This window comes from Neolamprologus multifasciatus, chromosome 5 (genome assembly GCF_963576455.1).
Source record: "Neolamprologus multifasciatus chromosome 5, fNeoMul1.2, whole genome shotgun sequence".
Lineage (NCBI taxonomy): Eukaryota > Metazoa > Chordata > Actinopteri > Cichliformes > Cichlidae > Neolamprologus > Neolamprologus multifasciatus.
The window spans coordinates 21,803,725-21,822,574 of NC_140443.1; the positions used below are offsets into that span (position 1 = coordinate 21,803,725).

Sequence of the window (18,850 nt, forward strand, 5' to 3'; positions counted from 1 at the left end):
TATGTGAGGGGGCAAACTCCTCAAGATGGGTGGTGACCATGGTGGCCATTTAGAAGTCGGCCATCTTGGACACAACTTTTGTTTTTTCAATAGGAAGAGGGCCATGTGACACATCAAACTTATCGGTAATGTCACAAGAAAAACAATGGTGTGCTTGGTTTCAACGTAACTTTATTCTTTCATGAGTTATTTACAAGTTTCTCTTTGTTCACAGCCATTGACATGTCGAAGAGGTTAACACGTGAGGAGCGGATCGAAATTGTGTTGATATCTGTTGAACGCAGTGTGATATATGGGGTACAACGATAGTGGGTCCATTCTTCATCCATGGAAACCTCAAGGCCACTGGATATTTGAAATTGCTACATGTGTTTCCCTCTTTATGCACTGAAGCTGGCACGTTCCCTGAGTTTTTCCAGAAGATGGTGCACCACCACATTATGGGTGCCAGGTCCGAGCATTCCTAGATGAACAGTTTCCTGGAAAGTGGATTGGTCGTCGTGGGCCAGTTGAATGGCCCCCAAGGTGTCCCGATCTGACCCCCTTAGACTTTTATCTTTGGGGTCATCTGAAGGCAATTGTCTATGGTGTGAAGATACGAGCACCTGAAACTACGGATACTGGATGAAACCAAGCACACCATTGTTTTTCTTGTGACATTACCAATAAGTTTGATGTGTCACATGGCCCTCTTCCTATTGAAAAAACAAAAGTTGTATCCAAGATTGCCGACTTCTAAATGGCCACCATGGTCACCACCCATCTTGAGGAGTTTGCCCCCTCGCATATTCTAATGTGCCACAAACAGGACTTTAATATCACCAACCATTTCCATTTTATTACGGTGTATCCATATAAATGGCCCACCCTGTATATGATTGTGTGTGTGTGTGTGTGTGAGAGAGAGAGATGATTGTGACGTGTATAGTGTACTTTCTTCTTTTATTATATAGTATTATTGTTATATGTTAGAGGTTATGCTGCTTCTAATTATTCTGCTCTGAAACTGAAACTGAAAAGACTCATGCCCAGTATTTTCTCAGCCAGTTTTTTCAATATTTCCCAATTTTCCCAATTTCCCATCTTCATACTGCTCAATAGTGGCTGAGTCCCACACATTACTGTATATACCTGAATATACCTTATCAACCAAAACCATTTTTTTTGGGGGGGGGAGGGTATTAAGAAGTTGTCTGAGCCAAAAAGCACTAGAGAAGATTTTCTTAAGCGTTAACTTTTTTTTGTTCAACCAAACTTTATGTAGCATGCAAGAATTCCAAGACAACAGAGTAACTCTAAATAGTCTAAATAATTTTTCAGTTTTCTTTAAAAGTAATATTCCACGGGACTCCTGAACGCTTTTTTATTTACACAATAATAAAACAAACCACAAATTCTTTACTCCTGAGTGCTACCTGCTTCAGAGCTAAAATGACATCCCTGGAGTGCGGCAATATTACGGCAATTACGGCAGAGACAACACAACCATTCATGCTGATCGTTGTTAGTTAGCGGAAGACCTTCGCGGTTTGGAGAGCTGCACACGAAACCGGCTACAGAGAAGCGAATCAGCGAATGGAACATGGAGTGTGTAAGTTAGTAGCTTGTATATACAGAGAGGTTTTCCACCCAGCTTTCTCACATTTAAACCAAATGAACTTACCCGACTTTTTGAAGCATGCTAACGGTACAAGCTAGCTTGCGAGCAAATTCTTGGTGGAGTGGTTGTTGGGGCCAACCCGCTTATTATTGCGCTTAGTCAGTTGTCAGGAAAACGGATATAATTATCAGTCCCGGTACCTGTCACAATTACCAGTAAAAATGTAACAATACACGACATAATGACGCAGCTTAAGAGCCTTATGGTAAATAGAAAGTCACCTCGACAGGCTCAGTAATGTCAACTGACTGACAGGCTAGCTAATACTCCGCTAACCTTTCTGTTATAGTATTTATTTATTTATTTTCCAAAGTTTCGTTACTTGTCAGAGTAACCGAGTCTTTTTTTGACACCTAGAAATCACTAAATTATCTCACTAATTACAGAGGATCTTATTTGACTGCAAAGTTATACTGTTTGATGTTTAGCCAGCTGCTTAAGTGCAGTCTATGGCTCGGTGTTAAAGTACAGTTACCCAAGTCTCAGAGTCAAGTCATAAACAATGAAACGGTTCACATTTTCGTGGTTTTCATGACTCCTCTGGAAACAGCTGACCTGTCAGCGACACTTCCAGTGAATACATGTTTATCAGAGGACTCCTTGGGCTGTACTTCTCACGGTCTTTAAACTTTTTTTCCGACATCAGCTACGATAAACTTATTTAAAACAAACAATAAACTTCAGATCTGACTTTGCCGTGCATGTCAAAAACAGACATTCCCACATCTTATCCAATATATCAGGTTGCGAAACTTTACATAAACACAACCATGTTTCTAGAAATAACCACTTCTAGAAATATCAGGTTATTTCTAGAAATGCTTTGTATGGATGTATCTCTCTTGTGCCCCAAAAAATGTAAATATTAAAATGTATAAAATAAAGTGTTGTAGTGTCAGAGCAATATTGGTGTTATATAATAGATAGAACGCAACCAAAAAATATCACTTCATTTGGTGATATAAACGTTATCTTTCAGATTCCAGTAACTATTGATGATCTTGAGAGCAAGAAGGACCCAGTTATTGAAGGTAAGGGGCTTGCAACACAGTCTGTCATGCTGGGAAACAGTTATTTTTAGAAAATAGTGACAGCTGATTCTCATTCCTGTAGATCCAGAACACAATGTGTACACCAGGTTTATGAAGTCTCATCGTTGTTATGACCTTGTGCCCACCAGCTCCAAATTAGTTGTGTTTGATACATCACTTCAGGTAAAACAAAAGCCCTAAATTAAATACATATATTTTTCATGATCTAGTATAGCTTTAATCTGTTGTGCAATTCATCCTCAGGTGAAAAAGGCATTTTTTGCTCTTGTTTCTAATGGGGTGCGAGCTGCGCCTTTATGGGATAGCAAGAAGCAGTGTTTTGTTGGTAAGAGTAACTTTCATTTGGCTCTGTTGCACTAAAAAGTATATATATATTTTTTTAATAATAATGGACTGTTTCTGCTCTGCAGGTATGCTAACCATCACAGACTTCATTAACATTCTTCATCGCTATTACAAATCTCCATTGGTAAGATGTAGACACTGAATAGATGTAACCAATTAAATCTCAAACTTAAACTCCATCCAAGGTTGTTTTAGTTATGTATATTTTACCTTATTTTTGGTCAAACATGCACTTTTTCTTCGTTTCTGCATTACTTGATCCCTCCATTCACTTATTGTAAATTTTCAGGTTCAGATATACGAGTTGGAAGAGCACAAAATTGAAACCTGGAGAGGTGAAAATCCTTTATTAATATGTAACATAATGTACTTGTAACATCTTAAAGGGAAAATTCATATTTGTCTTTTCTTATTTCCAATAGAGGTGTACCTTCAAGACTCTTTCAAGCCCCTGGTTAGCATATCTCCTAATGCAAGGTAAGTAACAGAATGTGCTATTTTAAGTTTGTGAATGCTTATTTGCACTATAATATTAAACTCTGAAAAGTCCCTTTGGATGTTAGTTTGTTGACCAGAATCACTTTGCATAGCTATACTATTGAGAAATTAGGAAAGGCTAGAGTATACAGCCTCGATTGCCCCAAACCTTGGGATCCTGTGTTGAAATCTAAACAAAAACGAATGAAATGCATGTTTGCCAAACATGGCAAACCCACCCACAATAATTTTGAATTTGATGTCAACAATGCATCCCAAATGTTGGGACACGGCCATATTTAGCTATGTGTAGCGTCCTCTTTTCTTTTTTTTCTTTTTTTTTTGAAAAAGTGTGTCTTTTCTTCTTTGTATTCACATTTTGCACAAATAATCATATAAACACAACACTCACATACAAATCAAATAACTAAAAAATAAAGTAACCACCCCCCCCTTCACCCCCCCAAAAAAACGACAACAACAAAAAATAGGGCCAGTGGTGATGGGCTGAGATTCACAATAAAACACATGATTGGCGGTTTAAAGGGCTAAATAACAGCATTGTTGCATCATTGCCTCTCATTTTCACAACAGTTTGGAAACAGAGGAGACAAGCTGCTGGACTTTTAGAAGAGGAATGTTGTCTCATTCTTGTCTGATATTGGATTCTAGCTGATCTTTGTTATATTTTTCATCTCTTGATGCTCCAGATGTTTTCACTGTTTTCTGCTTTAAGCTTCAGTGTGTTGTGTGTTCAGGGATTTTCTTCTGCATACCTTGGTTGGTATGCAAAAAGTGTTTGTTTGAGTTACTCTTAACTTCCTATCAGCTTGAGGCAGTCTGGCCATTCTCCTCTGACCTCTGGCATCACTGAGGCATTTTTTCACTTTTCAGTGTTGTTTCTTTTTTTTTAAATGATTAAAAAACCCTAGATATGTCTGTGCAGGAAAATACCATTAGATAACCAGTTTCTGAAATGCTAACAAACATGCAGTGTTCAGAGTAAAATCAGTCTACATGCATTGAGCTGCTGCCATGTGATTGGCTGACTAGATAGTTGCATTAATGAGCAGCTGAACAGGTATAACTAATAAAGTTGCTCATCAATGTGTCTCTTCATAATGTTTTATTCAGTCGTTTTCTGTCTCATTTAGCAGACTAAATAACTTTATTAACTTACTTTCTGTGTTACAGTTTGTATGATGCTGTGTCATCTCTGCTGAAGAACAAGATTCACAGATTGCCTGTAATTGACCCACTGACGGGGAACACGCTCTATATTCTCACACACAAGAGGATTCTCAAGTTCTTGAAGCTTTTTGTAAGTCCCCTGGGGCTCCTCACCACACTGGAGCTGCATTAAGTACTTTAAATCATCTGCCATCTTCATTTTTGTTTTGAATAGAGAAGAGTCTGCAGTTAAGTAGTCTGGGAATATCTCATTTCCTTAACTAAAACACCCATTTCCTTACAGTTTTTATTCAGTTATCTAAAATGCTTGTTATGTTTTCAGATAGCAGAGATGCCAAAACCCTCGTTCTTGAGGCAAACTTTAGAAGAACTGAATATCGGGACTTTCAAGAACATAGCAGTGGTCCGTGCAGACACACCGCTCTACACAGCTCTGGGTATTTTTGTTGAGCAGAGAGTGTCAGCGCTCCCTGTTGTTGATGACAAAGGTATGAGGACTGACTGAAATGATGCCCCTGTTGGTTTTCCATTAACCATCTCAGAAATCTTGAATTTTATGCTCCATTGTGCTGTGTCTGTCTCGCAGGTCGAGTGGTGGACATTTACTCAAAATTTGATGTTATAGTAAGTTATAAGCACTCACTGCATGCTGTTTAGGTGTCTCACCACCATCTGACAGGGCACATTGTGCTGTCTGTGACACCATAAATGCACTCTTATGATGACAGTAAATCATGAACAATGCATTAGAAGCGTCATATAAGAGCATGTCTTTTTACAGAATCTAGCAGCAGAGAAGACGTACAACAACCTGGATGTGACGGTGACCAAAGCCTTGCAGCACCGCTCACAGTACTTTGAAGGAGTGCTGACATGCAACAGGCATGACACCCTCGAGGCCATTATCAACAGACTGGTGGAGGCTGAGGTGAGAAGAGGATGTACATATTATTTGTTCACATTATCTACTGCATGCGTCAATCATCCACTATTTAAGATCCTTATCATGCATAATCTGAGTAGCAGATTTTGAGCTTTAACTTTCAGTGTTTTGTCACTGCATCTGTAGGAAAAATTAAATATTCATTAAAAGGGGACTTATTATGCCTTTCCTTATGTTCTCTTTCCATCTATATAATATAAAAGTTTAAAATATTGAGGCCAGTTTAGGTAAAAGTATTCTCTCATACTCTGTTTCAGAGTCCCCCCCCACCCCATTGTTAGGTCTGTATGATTTCAGTGAGAGGTGATATCCCTGTGATAGTCATTGTAGGCACACAGCTCTGCCTGTGACTATAGAAGCCTCACCCTCCTGCTGTTCAAACATTCTGTTTGAGAGGTGCAGCAAATCAGGAGAAGGCTGGCTAAAGAGAGGGTGGCCTTAAAGGGAAAGATGCTAAAGCTGTTTGTTTCAGGCAGAGGAGAAATTCAGAGGCTGTACCCACTATGAGATGAATGAGGATTAGGATTATAATCAGTATTACCACATGTCTAATTACCATATTACTACATTGTTTCAAAAAGAGGATAAACTGAGGGTTTGCAGCAAGGCCATGTAGATGGACAAAATAGGTATTGTTAAATTTGTGATTTATTCCAAACTACTCAGTTAAAGAACTAAGTATACATTAAAAAAATCAGCACCATAATAAATAATAGCACACCCCCGTTTGCCTCACAGCAAGAACATCCTGCATTTGAATCCATGCCGGCGCCTTTTTGTGTGGTATTTGTGTGCACACCTCTTGTCATAATTGTTTCAAAACATAATTTGAAATCATATTAAAAAAAAAAAAAACAACTAATTGTTACTTCTGCTATCAAAGCTGCTGTCTGTGTACAGTTTTTCTTACACTAGTTTCTCCCCACGTTCCATAGGTAAAAATTGTACCTTGCTGAGGTAAGTGTAACACTAACAATGTTCTTGTGTTCCCTGCAGGTGCACAGGCTGGTGGTAGTGGATGAGCACGAGGTGGTGAAGGGAATCGTCTCCCTTTCGGATATCCTCCAAGCCTTAGTGCTTACAGATAGAGAATAGAGTACGTACAATTCTGTACTGAAGCCTACCTATTTTTATTTTTTTTTATATATATAAGGGGGATTCACTGAACATAAACTTGAAGTGACTATTTGATTTTTCTGCCTACAGGGACAAATTGGAAAAGTTACTCAAAAAGTGAAAGGCTGCACATTTTAAAGGTGACACCGGAGCATAGGAGAGGAGATAACCAAGCCTGTAAGAGGGGAATTATGACAGCAAATGGAAGTTCTATCAATAATTTTTGTTTGTTTTTTGTTTTTTTTGTAATTTACCCATGAATAATTCTATTTGTCTACAGAAACCAAAAGATTGTGAATTTTAAACCATATAAAAATATTTTTTTGGTACTACAGCTTATACAGAACCTCCTGTAAATTGAGCCAAATTTTGAGTCACTGGAAAACCAAGAAAGATGCAGAAGCACAAGAATCCTCTGGAGGGGAGCTGTAGCTGCTCAGGAATACCCAGCAACATATAGGACAGTTAGTTGTGTCCAATAACAAAATAGTCTGTAACCTTACAGGAAAACTGATTTTCCTGTTTTGCCTTTTGCTGGCATCACTTTTCTTCTGATCTAAAGCTGAAATCTACACACACAAAGCCTGCCAATAGGGTGATTTTGAACTGTGCCGCTTGGATTGATCAGCACTCTCTTAACACTTCAGAGCCTTTTCTGAGCCTTGTTCTCTGTTTAAGTAGTAGTATGATGTTATTGATATTACTCCTCATTCAGTTAACTTGATTATATAAATGCTGGTAAAATACATACATACAAACTACCATATTCAGTTTGAACCACTTCACCCTTCCAATTTGCAAAGACTTATTGAATAGTTACCTCCACCAAGGAGGTTTTGTGACCCGTTCCCCTGTACTTGATATATAAAACTGGGGCCAACATAAAAATCACTAACCTTTCAAACTCATTTTGATTAAAAAAAAATTATCTGAATGAAAGCTTTGGTGGAGGTGTGCAGCCTTAGACTGCCCTTTCTACTCGAGTATCAGCATCATGCAGTGGATACAATATTCTACAGCCACTCAGTACCTTTCAGTTAAGAATGAACCATTATTTGGCCTGATAAGTTTTCCCCCAAAACACCTGAATGAGGTTTCTATAAAGAATCCAAGGCCTCAGAGTTCAATCTGTTGTGTAGCCAAACAGCCACAGGCAAACCTGGAAGAGCACTTAGAGTGAAGTCTAAAATGAATTTGCTGTTGAAGACAAACATTAACTGTGCTGTATCCTCTTTGAGTGCTTGTCTCCGGATATTTATAGGTGTTATTTTGCCATTTTAGTGTGTTGTCTTATAACTGCATGTGTAATGGATTCTATACTTCACTCAAGAGACCCCCCCCCCCCCCCGGTGCCGGTTCTGGTGTCATTATTAGTCGTAAAGGGATCTGCTTATGGCTTCAGTGCTCCAAAATCTCATTCTGTTAAAAATCAGTCCTACTTTGTTAATTTGACCATTACTTTCAGTTATTCTACTTTTGTTTTCTTTGTTCTCTCTGTGTTGTGTTGATGTGATTTATTTACTGTGTCAGAACATCGGCTGTTATAGGTTTATGTAGTTTTTATGGTTTTTTTGCGTTTAGAGGACTGACTTTATCAAAATCACTACATACCAGCGTTTTCTATTTTCTAAAGAAGATAAAGTGAGGAACATGTCACACTTTCTGTTTTAGGATATGTGAAATGGATTGTGTATAACTATGTAACTGCACAGTTTTTGTACTAATCTACAGTGATATTATAATTTAAACAATGAGCAATAAAGGTTCTTTAAGAGTGTTTGTATTTATTTAATTTTTTTCAGTGGCTAATTACTGATGAATATATTTGACATTAATATCTAGCTGGTTGGCACTGTGGCTTTTGTACTTCCTGTTAACCCTTTCTTAAATGGAACCAGACTGAAGCAATGAGCTGAAAAACAATGTTAAGTTGGGAAGAATTGCAGGATCAAAATGCAGGTTCTCACATGAATACAATCCTCGACCCCCTTTGAGTATAAAAATATTTCTTTGAGTGGGGAGGGTGAAGAGAATGAAATAGGACACCACATAGGAAAATGACTGCATTTATTACGTTTGTGTTGAATGTTACATGATAATTGTAACAGTAGAATAATTTCAATAACATAAACGGAGAGTTTTACAACATGTAATATAATACCTATATATATTTTTTTATTATTTGTTTTGTTTTGACTCTCACTCCAGCGTTCCTTCAAAGGGATACAGACACCGAAGTATTAAAAACACTGAACGCAATATTCACTTTTAAATTGTAAGGCAAACAAAGAAAGTATAAATATGCTTCACATTCAGTAGAGCTCCCCGGTCTTTTTTAAAAAACAACACAGGTTGGAAAAAAAATGTGAGCTAACACGAAGGCATTTCAGCAGTATTTAGTTTCAACACTTCTTTCTCCCAGAGATTAAAGAAAAGCACAATTATCTTTACAATTTTCAGTCAGAAAGGTAGGTCATCTGACTGGCATGATTTGTGTAAACATTCTCGTTTTCAGTGGCGTGATTTTAAACAATGGAGGCCGTGGCCGGAGATGATTCTGAGAAAAGGTTGGTGTTAATGCAGCGAGGTCAGTAGTAGTGCACAATTGGTCTGTCAGACTTCACACGAATACATGCAAACAGTACCTGCAGAATCTGCATACAGCTCAAGACAAAGTGCACATTTTTCCTGAATACATAAAAAATGCAGTGATTTCTGACAATGTTAAGAGTGAAGTGATATACATAAGGCAAAATATGCACATTAAGGAGGTATAGCATGGTGGGAGTAGGGGGGCACAGAGAGAAATAGGAATTTAACTTATACTGCTTGGCAGTAATAAAGTACTATAAGCAGGTCACCTGACAACTACAATGATGTTACTTCACAGGTCACAAAGTAATTTGGTAAATATTTGTCTTTACAAAAAAAAAAAAAAAAAAAGACTAAAAAAGTCATCTAAAAACACACTCAGACCTAAACTGAAGTATCACCTTAAAAGGCTAGTGTATGTGCAGTGCAGTAAATATACTTGATCAGGAGGAAAGTGCCCTGAGGGGAAAAAAAAACCCTCTGACATGCTGTAAGAGTATAAAATATGAGCTTAAACATGGATTCTGGACTGCACTGAAGGGGCAGTGTAATATCTGAATGTTGTGTATACAAGCTTATCTGAGGGAGACTATGATACTAACATACAACACATGGATCTGCATGCATCTTGTTGTATTTTACGTGAGTGGTCTGAAGCTAATGAAGATCAAAGTCAGCAGTAGCTGCTGCCCTCCATCCTAGTGATGTTTAATAATTCCTAAATATGTACTTTTCTAAATGTGAACAGACTAAAATCAGGTAAATTATTTGTGCTAAAGGATTTCTAAGCAATGCAATATGTCAGGAATCAGGAAATGTAAATATTACTCACAGCTTATCTGTTCCTATTAGCAATCATTTCAATCTCATAACAAACTCCCAAAGGAGTCCCCCACAGTCCTTTTCTATTTGTTTCTGCACTGTGTTCAGACTCAGAGAGAATGAAACAGTAAAAACTGTGCAGGCCTCATTTCTCCTGGGCTGAACGGTTACCAGGAGTCCTGATCTCTATGACACTGGTATCAATAAAATCTTCCTTTGAATGCTGCAGGTATGGCAGGAATTAACCTACACAGATAGCCCACAAGCTCCCGCACAGTATTCAATTACTGATATAACAGAATCAGTATAAATGAGTTAATGCTCTTCTGCTAAGACAAAACAAGCAAATGCTGTTTACTAACTAATAATTACTGTCAACACACTTTGAAACAATAAAACACCAGCAGCTGATTTTTAAAATGTAAGTACATGTGCTGTTAATCACTGCATACACAAGAAATTCAGGAAACTGTTAGTGCAGCGTACAGGGTGAGGAAAGAGGGCGAGGTTTGGCAGCGGGAGCTGGGAAGGTGAGACAGGGAAGGTGTTCCTGTATGTTTTGGCTGGGTAAAGCGAGGTAGGGTTTGTCAGAAATAAAGTGGTTTCAAACCTGACAGAAGTGTCTGTGCGGTAAAATTTTACAAAGTGCCACTTTTCATTGTGCCATCTCTTTAGAAGGCCCGACCTCTTCCTCTCAGTCTGGATGGAGGGGCCGGTTCCTCTTCAGTGCTCTTTCTCAGTGCTCTGCTGTCTCACACATGCTCAGATTTTAATGTCCTCCTGAATGCTGAGCTGGGACAGCGTCTTTTTTATGCGCAAGGCCGTCAGGCGTGCAGCTCCGTTAGCATACCAACACTCCCTCATGATTTTACCCATGATCCGCAAGGCCTGATAAGCACAAGGAAAACACCAGTAAGGCTTAAGAGCTTGTATTGCAATATAAATAATGGTGGTGATGACACAAAGTAGTTCAGACACTCTATGAACAGCATTTGAGCGCTACTTTTCTTTTATGTAGAAAAGCAGTTTTAATAATAACCCGGTTTATTTCATTCTGGGTCTTATTTTTGTAGTTTGGGCTATCAGATTCAGCATGAATGCAGATCACCAATGATCTGTACACATTACGGAAAAGGCAATACGGAAATATATATAACAAACTGAAACAAAAACATAAGATCATTGTGAAAAATATAATTTAAACTTAAAAAGTTTCCATGATTGGCTTAAAAAAAAAAAAAAAACCTCAACAAATGTGGATTTTTTGGGAACTGTGATCAAGATTTGCAATGTATGCAAACAAAAATACCAGAGTGCCTCCACACGTACTGCTTAGCCATGGAAACCAATGCCACGAAGCCCCTAGTGCACAGTTTTTCTGCTGAAGAGCTCTTGGTGACCCTGCTCTGTAACTTTACATGGTCTGCCACTCTGTGGCTGAGCTGCTGTAGTTCCTAAATGCATCCACTTTGCTATGATACCACTTACAGCTGATTTCATGAATTGACTGTTAGCATCCTGTTACAGTACCACACTGGAATTTAGTGAGCGAGATCTCCTACCTCTTTCACAAATATGTGTTTTTAAAGATAAAGAGGTGTGGCCTCAGTCTAACAAACTAAAGTAATCATTGCTCTCTGGTGGGGGAAACTATGCTTTATCACGCTACACATGGAGCTGCACAGAAATTACTAAAAGACTCACAAACTAGTAAATCTTGGAAATGAATGAACTCTATTATGTGTTGTCCTAGCTGTAACAAAGCCAAGAGTGTAGTTCAGAAACACCACAAGCAAAGAACCTAAGAGGAAGTTACACTGTTAGTTTAAGATGAAGAATTAGAAATATAAATAAAGGCCCAAACTGCAAAAGTAAGATCTTTCTGATGTAAGTGCAGAATTTAGTTCGATTTTAACTTAATTTTCATACCTCGTAATTCTGCCACCAATTTGGAATATTGGGTCGAAGCTTTTGGTCACACACCACTTTTCTCATCTCCTCTATGGACGGGTCAGACGGTACCAGATCATAGTAGGGCAGCTGGTATTCTTGATGGATACCTGATAACACAGAATAGCGTGAGGTCAGATCAGTGCCGTCTCTGGCATATCCAATGAGAGGAAAAAAAACAAACAACAACAAACAAGGCAGTTCAAGTATCCGAAGAGAAAACAAAGAGAGTCCAACCTCCACTGTTACAGCGGCGTGCAATTTCCCAGTAGACCAGGCCTAAAGCGTAGATGTCAGCACATTTGAATGATTCGAAGTGTCTCGTGTTTATGGTCTCATCGAGAACCTCTGGGGCCATGTACCTGGGGAACATAAACACAGTCCTGGTTTGTGCTGGTGTAAAGGATAAAGGGATATTCTGGGAAAGATGTCAGAAGATATCTGTGAGAAACGATGGTCAGCGTTAAGTCAGCAGGTGAGAAAGACCTGTTAGTTCCCACTCTCTGATTGGGCGCGATGTCGATCGTATCCGTGGCAGAGTCGTGACGGACAGCCAAGCCCAGGTCGGCAATGGCACAGGTGCAGTTCTTCTTCACCAGGATGTTCTTGGACTTCAAGTCTCTATGGGCGATGCCTGGCTTTCCTATCATGACATGAAGGAAAACGGTCACTTGTTAATACTTTCTTCTACACCTAATTGTTATGTCAACATGAAAATAGAGCGTGTTCGTGCAAGTACCATTTTTTAAACTTTTATTTACTACAGTTTGATTACGAGAAATAGAATTACTCCTCCATTTTTGCAACAATTTATGATCAAGCAGACTCAACAGAGAAAAATGTTCAAAGATAAGTATAGGTGAGACCAAGCCTTAAAAAAAAATGGAACATAAATCACTGAAAAGCAGCCGTTTTGTAACTTAACATGGCTTACACGCCCATTCAACAAAAAAAAAAAATTGTTCTTTGATTAACCAAAATATGCAAAACATTACAAAATATCACAGTCGCCTTTGTCAGTGCACAATCGCTGTGAGTAACATTTAAATATCAGGTTGTGACATAGTCTGTTGACTCAAGCCAGTCACGTCAGAGTCTTGCAAAAAACGGAAAAGTTCAGCTGTCAACGCCTGATGCCTTTTTCCTGTCTGTGGGTGGGGGAGGCAAAGTTAAAACTACTGTGGAAGTGATAAAAGGTGTTGATCAAAGCACTTTTTAAAAACGCAGAAACGCACAGAGTGTAAGGGAGGTGCACACAAGCAATGCTTAAATTCACTGGATTATGAAACTGAATTATAGCATGTCAGTTTAAACACAAGTCAGTAAATTGATGTTTTGAACTGCCAGTAGTTTCTACATGAATACATTTACTAGACAAATTATTAGGTACACCTTCCTAATCCTGGGTTGGCCCTTTTGCTTTCAGAACTTCCTTAATTCTTTGTGTGACAGATTCAACAAGGTGCAGTAAAACACTCCTCAGAAATGTTTGTCCATACCGATATGACAGATCACATGATCACACAGTTGCTGCACATTCATGAAATTAATCTCCTGTTTTTCTATTGTGCAATTTTGTTGAGCCAGTGTGTAATGTGGCCTCAGTTTCCTGTTCTTATTTGATGGGAGTGGCACCCTGTGTGGTCTTTTACTGCTGTAGTTCACCTGCTTTAATGTTTGACGCGTTGTGCATTGAAAGTTGCACACATTGGCTGTAATACATGTAATACAGTCTGGCCATTCTCCTCGGTCCTCTAGCATCAATCAGACATTTTCTTCCAAATGTCTTGCTCACTGGATTGTTTCTCTTTTTTCACACCATTCTTTGTAAACTCTAGAGATGTTTGTGTGGGAAATCCCCAGCAGGTCAGCAGTTTCTGAAATACTCAGACCAGCCCATCTGAACATGCCATGTTAAAAGGCTTTGAACTTCAGCATGTCTACATGCCTAAATGCATGTAGTCGAGCCATGTAATTGGCTAATTAGATATGGAGATATGGAACACCTGAACAGGTATGCCTGGCTGGAGAGTATAAATGAGAAAGTAGACTTGACCTGCCTCTGTGTTACTGCGTCATTACTGTGACTGTGGCTGTACAGGAAAGAGACTCTTTATCTAAAACAATACTATCAGGGAGGTGTCTTGATTATCTGATGACAAAGACTCCAAACACAGCCACAATACAGAAGAACAAGGAAGGCTATTTACTCAAGGCAGAAGTTTACATGTAGTACGTGAAACATATGAAAAAAACTGCATATTTATTGAAAGTGTAATCTAGGACACATAAATAGAATCAACATGATTACACAATAGAATAACAAACACTACCTTGCGTTCCAAGAATCTCCATGTGCAGATGTGCGAGGCCGTTCGCAGCTGATAGTGCCAGTTTGATCGTTTCCTCGGTAGTGACGGAGTAGCGGTTTAGGTAGTCAAACAGAGAGCCGTACTCGTGGTAATCTGACACCAACCACAGCTGAGTCCACGTCCCGTTGTCTAAGGGAGAGACATACAAATGAAGATACTCGAGAAATTATCATTTTACTTTAGGATAACTAGTTATTATACAGCACAGTGAAACAAAAATGCATAATAAGGTCTTGTAAACTGCTGAAAAGATGAACTGTGCTTTCTTTGACTAAATAAATTAAATATTGCATATAACTGGGTTGCACCTTTGTTGTCAGCAGCTATAAAGCCCAGGATGTTTTCATGGCGAAGCATGATGGTCTGGTAGATTTCAGCCTCACGGAACCAGGAACGCTCTTCCCTGGATGAGAAAATCTTCACAGCCACGTCACCACCCCTCCAGCGTCCTCGCCACACCTCCCCAAAACGCCCCTTACCAATGATCTCCTGCAGGACGATTGTTCTGGCTACAGTCCGCTGGACAAAGAGAGGGAGACCTGCCCAGAAAAAAAAAAAAGACAATAGAAAAAGATTACTAGATACCAGCTGATGAAGATCCACAACATGACTGTCAGGCTGCAGTTCCACCACCAAACTGTGTACTGACCAGAGCCTGAACCAGACGTGGATAGATTGCAAAGGAGGTCCTCCAGGGATCTGTCTTTGGCCAGGTAGAGATGGTCACAGGACGGATCCTCCACCTCCAGCCTTTGCCTGTGGTTGTAGCCCCTCCGGTGATAATGATATATGAACGCACTCACCAACAGCAGTAGACACAGCAGGAACAGCGGCCCTGCGATCACAGCAACCAGTTCCACGAGCCTCCATGTCCCACCCGGGCCGTAGCCTCGCCCAATTTCTGATGGAGTCACAATGGAATGGAAGAAAAAGCATCACAAAAATACTGAATTAGATTAATTGCAAATTAATCCTGTAAAGGCTCATTTTCTTTAAAATATCCAAATTATTCTGTTTTGTTTTGTAAACAGCCAAAACTTCAGTGAACTCATCCGCACAGCTGGGAAAAATATACACACTATATTTTAACTCCAAGACACCAGAATAATTAAACCCCTGTAGAGACGCATGTGAGCAAATGAGTTGCATTCATTGCAACTACAAAGTCTTTTAAGACAGTCAAGAAATACAATAAGGCTATATGCAAACAGCTGACTAGAACCTGTCCCCCTACTTCCCACAGCTTTGATTTAAATTTTACTGGTGATTCCCAATGTGGAATATTATGTGGATTTCTTTGGAGGGATCACTGAACAGGCAGGACATTTAACACTATGTAATTTTAATTTAGCACAGCAGACTTTCACGGACATTGGTGATATAAACAGTACAGGTAACTAAATATGAATCTCACCAGTGGGTACTTTGAGGTCAATGCTGTTGCAGTAGTCGGTGTAGCAGCACTGCGTGTATAGGTAGCCTTCTACACCGAGGCAGTAGATCGGTTTTCCAGGGGGCACGAGATCTTCCTGTGGGATACAGCCGCGGCTGTGCTGCTGTTTTCCATTGCTGAAGATGGTGGAAGCCCTGCAGGCCCCATCGGTCTCACACTGGAAGTCAGACTTCTTACACAGAGGAGTGGTGCAGTTACACCACAGAGCTGCAGAGACATAGCAAAACATTTGCAAGACCATTAGCTTGCATGAAGTCAAGCGAACTGTGATCCGCTGGCACAAAACTGTTTAAGTACTGAAGAGTTACAGAGAATTTTACAGCTCCTATAATACACAGCAGGGGGCAGCAACAGCCTGAAGACTTACCGCTGTGTCCCAAAACCTCACACAACTATGTGAGGATTGTAGGCTGGTTTTTGTATGTCAGGAGACATTAAAACACCTCAAAGGAGGTACTGTGCCCTGTAAATAAGGTTTATTTTCCAAGCACACTCTTCTCCTACAATACATTGCATGATGGAAATGTGCTTTGCGAGGGTGGTGAGGCAGCTTCAGAAAAATCTCAGAAACATACATACTACTTTAAATCCTTCAAAAAAGGTCTGTTTTTCACCTTTTTAAAGCTGCAGTTTGATTGACAGCACATGTTACTGTGTGGTTATATTTCCTGTGAGCTTAAAGTGATGAAGTGTTTTGATGATTTGGTACATGTAGTACACCTGTGAAGAACTGGTATTGGTATTGGTAATTTGGCATACAGCTTTACTATCTACTACAACTTATAAAGCCATAAATAAAGCCTAAATATTTTTAAACGATCAGCTTCGTTCTTTAACATGCAGCCATTTCCCTTTTTGGCTTCTTACTGGTTTGTGGGGGGATCTGTTTAAGGCTACTTCCTGCCAAGGATGGCGAACCAAAATATACCGCATAACTAAATATCTCAATGCAAAGTGCTAAAAATATGAAGTAGAGGAAGTGTTAAAAGTGCAGTCATTGCATTAGGTGCAGGAGAGTGTTTTTTCTTTTTTTTAATAACTCACTTAGTATAATTAGGCAACCAAGAGACTGGGTTCCTCTGAAATGGAGTAATGCTATTTAGGCAAGAATGGGATGTGGCATTCCAGTTATTCTCAAAGAGCTGCCAGGGAATTCTCAGTGGGAAAATGACCTTTCAACAGCCTGTGTGCCAGATGGGATTGTTAAAAAACAACAACAACAAGAAAGCCACACATCCAGGAGATAAAGGGGGAAATATAATGGGCTACAATGTATTTTGTAGTGCTGACTCACACGATGCCCACACATACTGGTTGCAAGAAATAGAAGAACCACAGAAGAAAAAAGGAAGATAAACGCTGACTAAACATGAAACAAGACTGACATTTCAGGTTTTCCAAAGCTAGAAATGTCACAATTTTAATATACATTGTTGTGTTTGAAACCCCAAAGATGTCAAGCGGCACAGAGCTACCGTGTCTGACAAAAAAAAAAAAAAAAAAAAAATAGAAATGCAAAAGCAAAGATGGCTACCTGTAAAACTTTTTAAGTGGGTAAAGTAATTTACAATGAAAGCATGCTACTTTGCTTTTTTTAGTGACACAAGCCTTCATATCAGCACAGGAATTTGGCAGGCTGAGCGACCGACTTTGTTCACTTTAATTTTCCTGTTTTCAACCACACTGAAAGCTTTCAACGAGTCAAAGAAAAAACAAGAAAAAATGTCCGCCAAGTTTTTGGAACTATTTTCTAATGTAATAACATCAATTTAATAAGCATTAGTTTGCTGTCTAGAGCATTTCAATATAATAAAAACTAATAAATCAAAAATAAACTTTTGCAGAAACACAATATGTGAGGGAAATATGTAGAAAGATAAAAATATATTATGAACATCAGACTTCATCGTGAAGCAGCATTTTCAGATGAATGCACTAAATAAAACCAAAGCAGACATGCCCCATGTGACCATCTCATCTAAGGACAATTAAATGCCAGTTGGGCTATATCATATTATGATACACATCATCAATAGCGCCATATAAAGTAATTGCAAAATCGCTCCCATGATCATGATTTAATCCCTACTGTCCAGCATTACTCCAAGAGGCTATAATGCACACATTACTACCTTTGTAGCTAGAAGATTAGCAGAGTTTCATCAACGCATCACTTCTACCCACGAGTAATTTCCTTAAATCGATTCTACATCAACATTTTAAGCCATTTTTAAGACTCAAAGGTGCCTGATACCTGGATGGTTTTAAAGGACGCATACAGGATTTGGTGTTTAAGGTAGCTCTCAGTATAAACAGACTGCTACCTGAGCTCCTGTTTTACCTGCTGTATCAGACTCACCTAACAAACCTCGACGTGGACGAGATAACATAGATAGACAGATAACATAACATGATTTATAAACATGCAGTGAAAGGCTCCCCGTATCGACAGCAGGAGGTTTGACCTGTTTTTTCTGGTTAATGATGGTTAGTTTAGCGCTAGCTAGCAGCTAACTTCGCGGAGCGTCGGCTCCACAGCGGTAGCGACAGTCCTCAGACAAAACAAACAGTAAGTTACTCACCCTGGCAGGCTGTGTATAGGACAGTGTGAACAACCAGGACAGCGAGTGACATCCGTAGGTCAGCCATAATCAATGCATTCCAGGTTCATCGCATTAACACGTTGTTAACCAAGGATCTGGTGAGCCGTCATGTAGACAGTGAGACAGCGCAAGTAGTGTAGAGGCTCCACCAGCAGCAGGCAGTGACACACGCAGACAGCGAGGAGGTAACATCTATCTATCTATAGATTAACTATAGATAGATGTTTAATGGAGACACGCAGACTGCGCAGTTACATCCTGTGCCTTCAATACT

General features: G+C 39.3%; 2 protein-coding genes across 3 annotated transcripts; one reads left to right on the forward strand and one right to left on the reverse strand.

Moving 5' to 3' along the window:
* Positions 1–1,448: 1,448 nt before the first annotated feature.
* On the forward strand, positions 1,449–8,561 carry prkag1 (protein kinase, AMP-activated, gamma 1 non-catalytic subunit). The gene is made up of 13 exons (XM_085158773.1): positions 1,449–1,591; positions 2,640–2,691; positions 2,774–2,874; positions 2,956–3,037; positions 3,123–3,181; positions 3,347–3,392; positions 3,480–3,534; positions 4,729–4,855; positions 5,048–5,213; positions 5,312–5,349; positions 5,507–5,653; positions 6,665–6,764; positions 6,875–8,561. Exons 1-12 carry the CDS (start codon positions 1,583–1,585, stop codon positions 6,761–6,763), a joined length of 981 nt encoding a protein of 326 aa, XP_085014899.1. The 5' UTR covers positions 1,449–1,582; the 3' UTR covers position 6,764; positions 6,875–8,561.
* Positions 8,562–8,834: 273 nt separating this feature from the next.
* On the reverse strand, positions 8,835–18,694 carry LOC146518611 (activin receptor type-1B-like). 2 transcript variants are annotated; one of them, XM_085158769.1, is made up of 9 exons: positions 18,556–18,694; positions 15,935–16,180; positions 15,170–15,421; positions 14,829–15,059; positions 14,482–14,649; positions 12,635–12,791; positions 12,386–12,510; positions 12,128–12,258; positions 8,835–11,086 (listed from the first exon to the last, which is right to left on the reverse strand). In XM_085158769.1, exons 1-9 carry the CDS (start codon positions 18,620–18,622, stop codon positions 10,961–10,963), a joined length of 1,503 nt encoding a protein of 500 aa, XP_085014895.1. In that variant the 5' UTR covers positions 18,623–18,694; the 3' UTR covers positions 8,835–10,960. The 2 variants fall into 2 exon arrangements, with proteins under 2 accessions (XP_085014895.1, XP_085014896.1); XM_085158770.1 differs by lacking the exon at positions 18,556–18,694 and adding an exon at positions 18,333–18,428.
* Between the last annotated feature and the right edge of the window lie 156 nt (positions 18,695–18,850).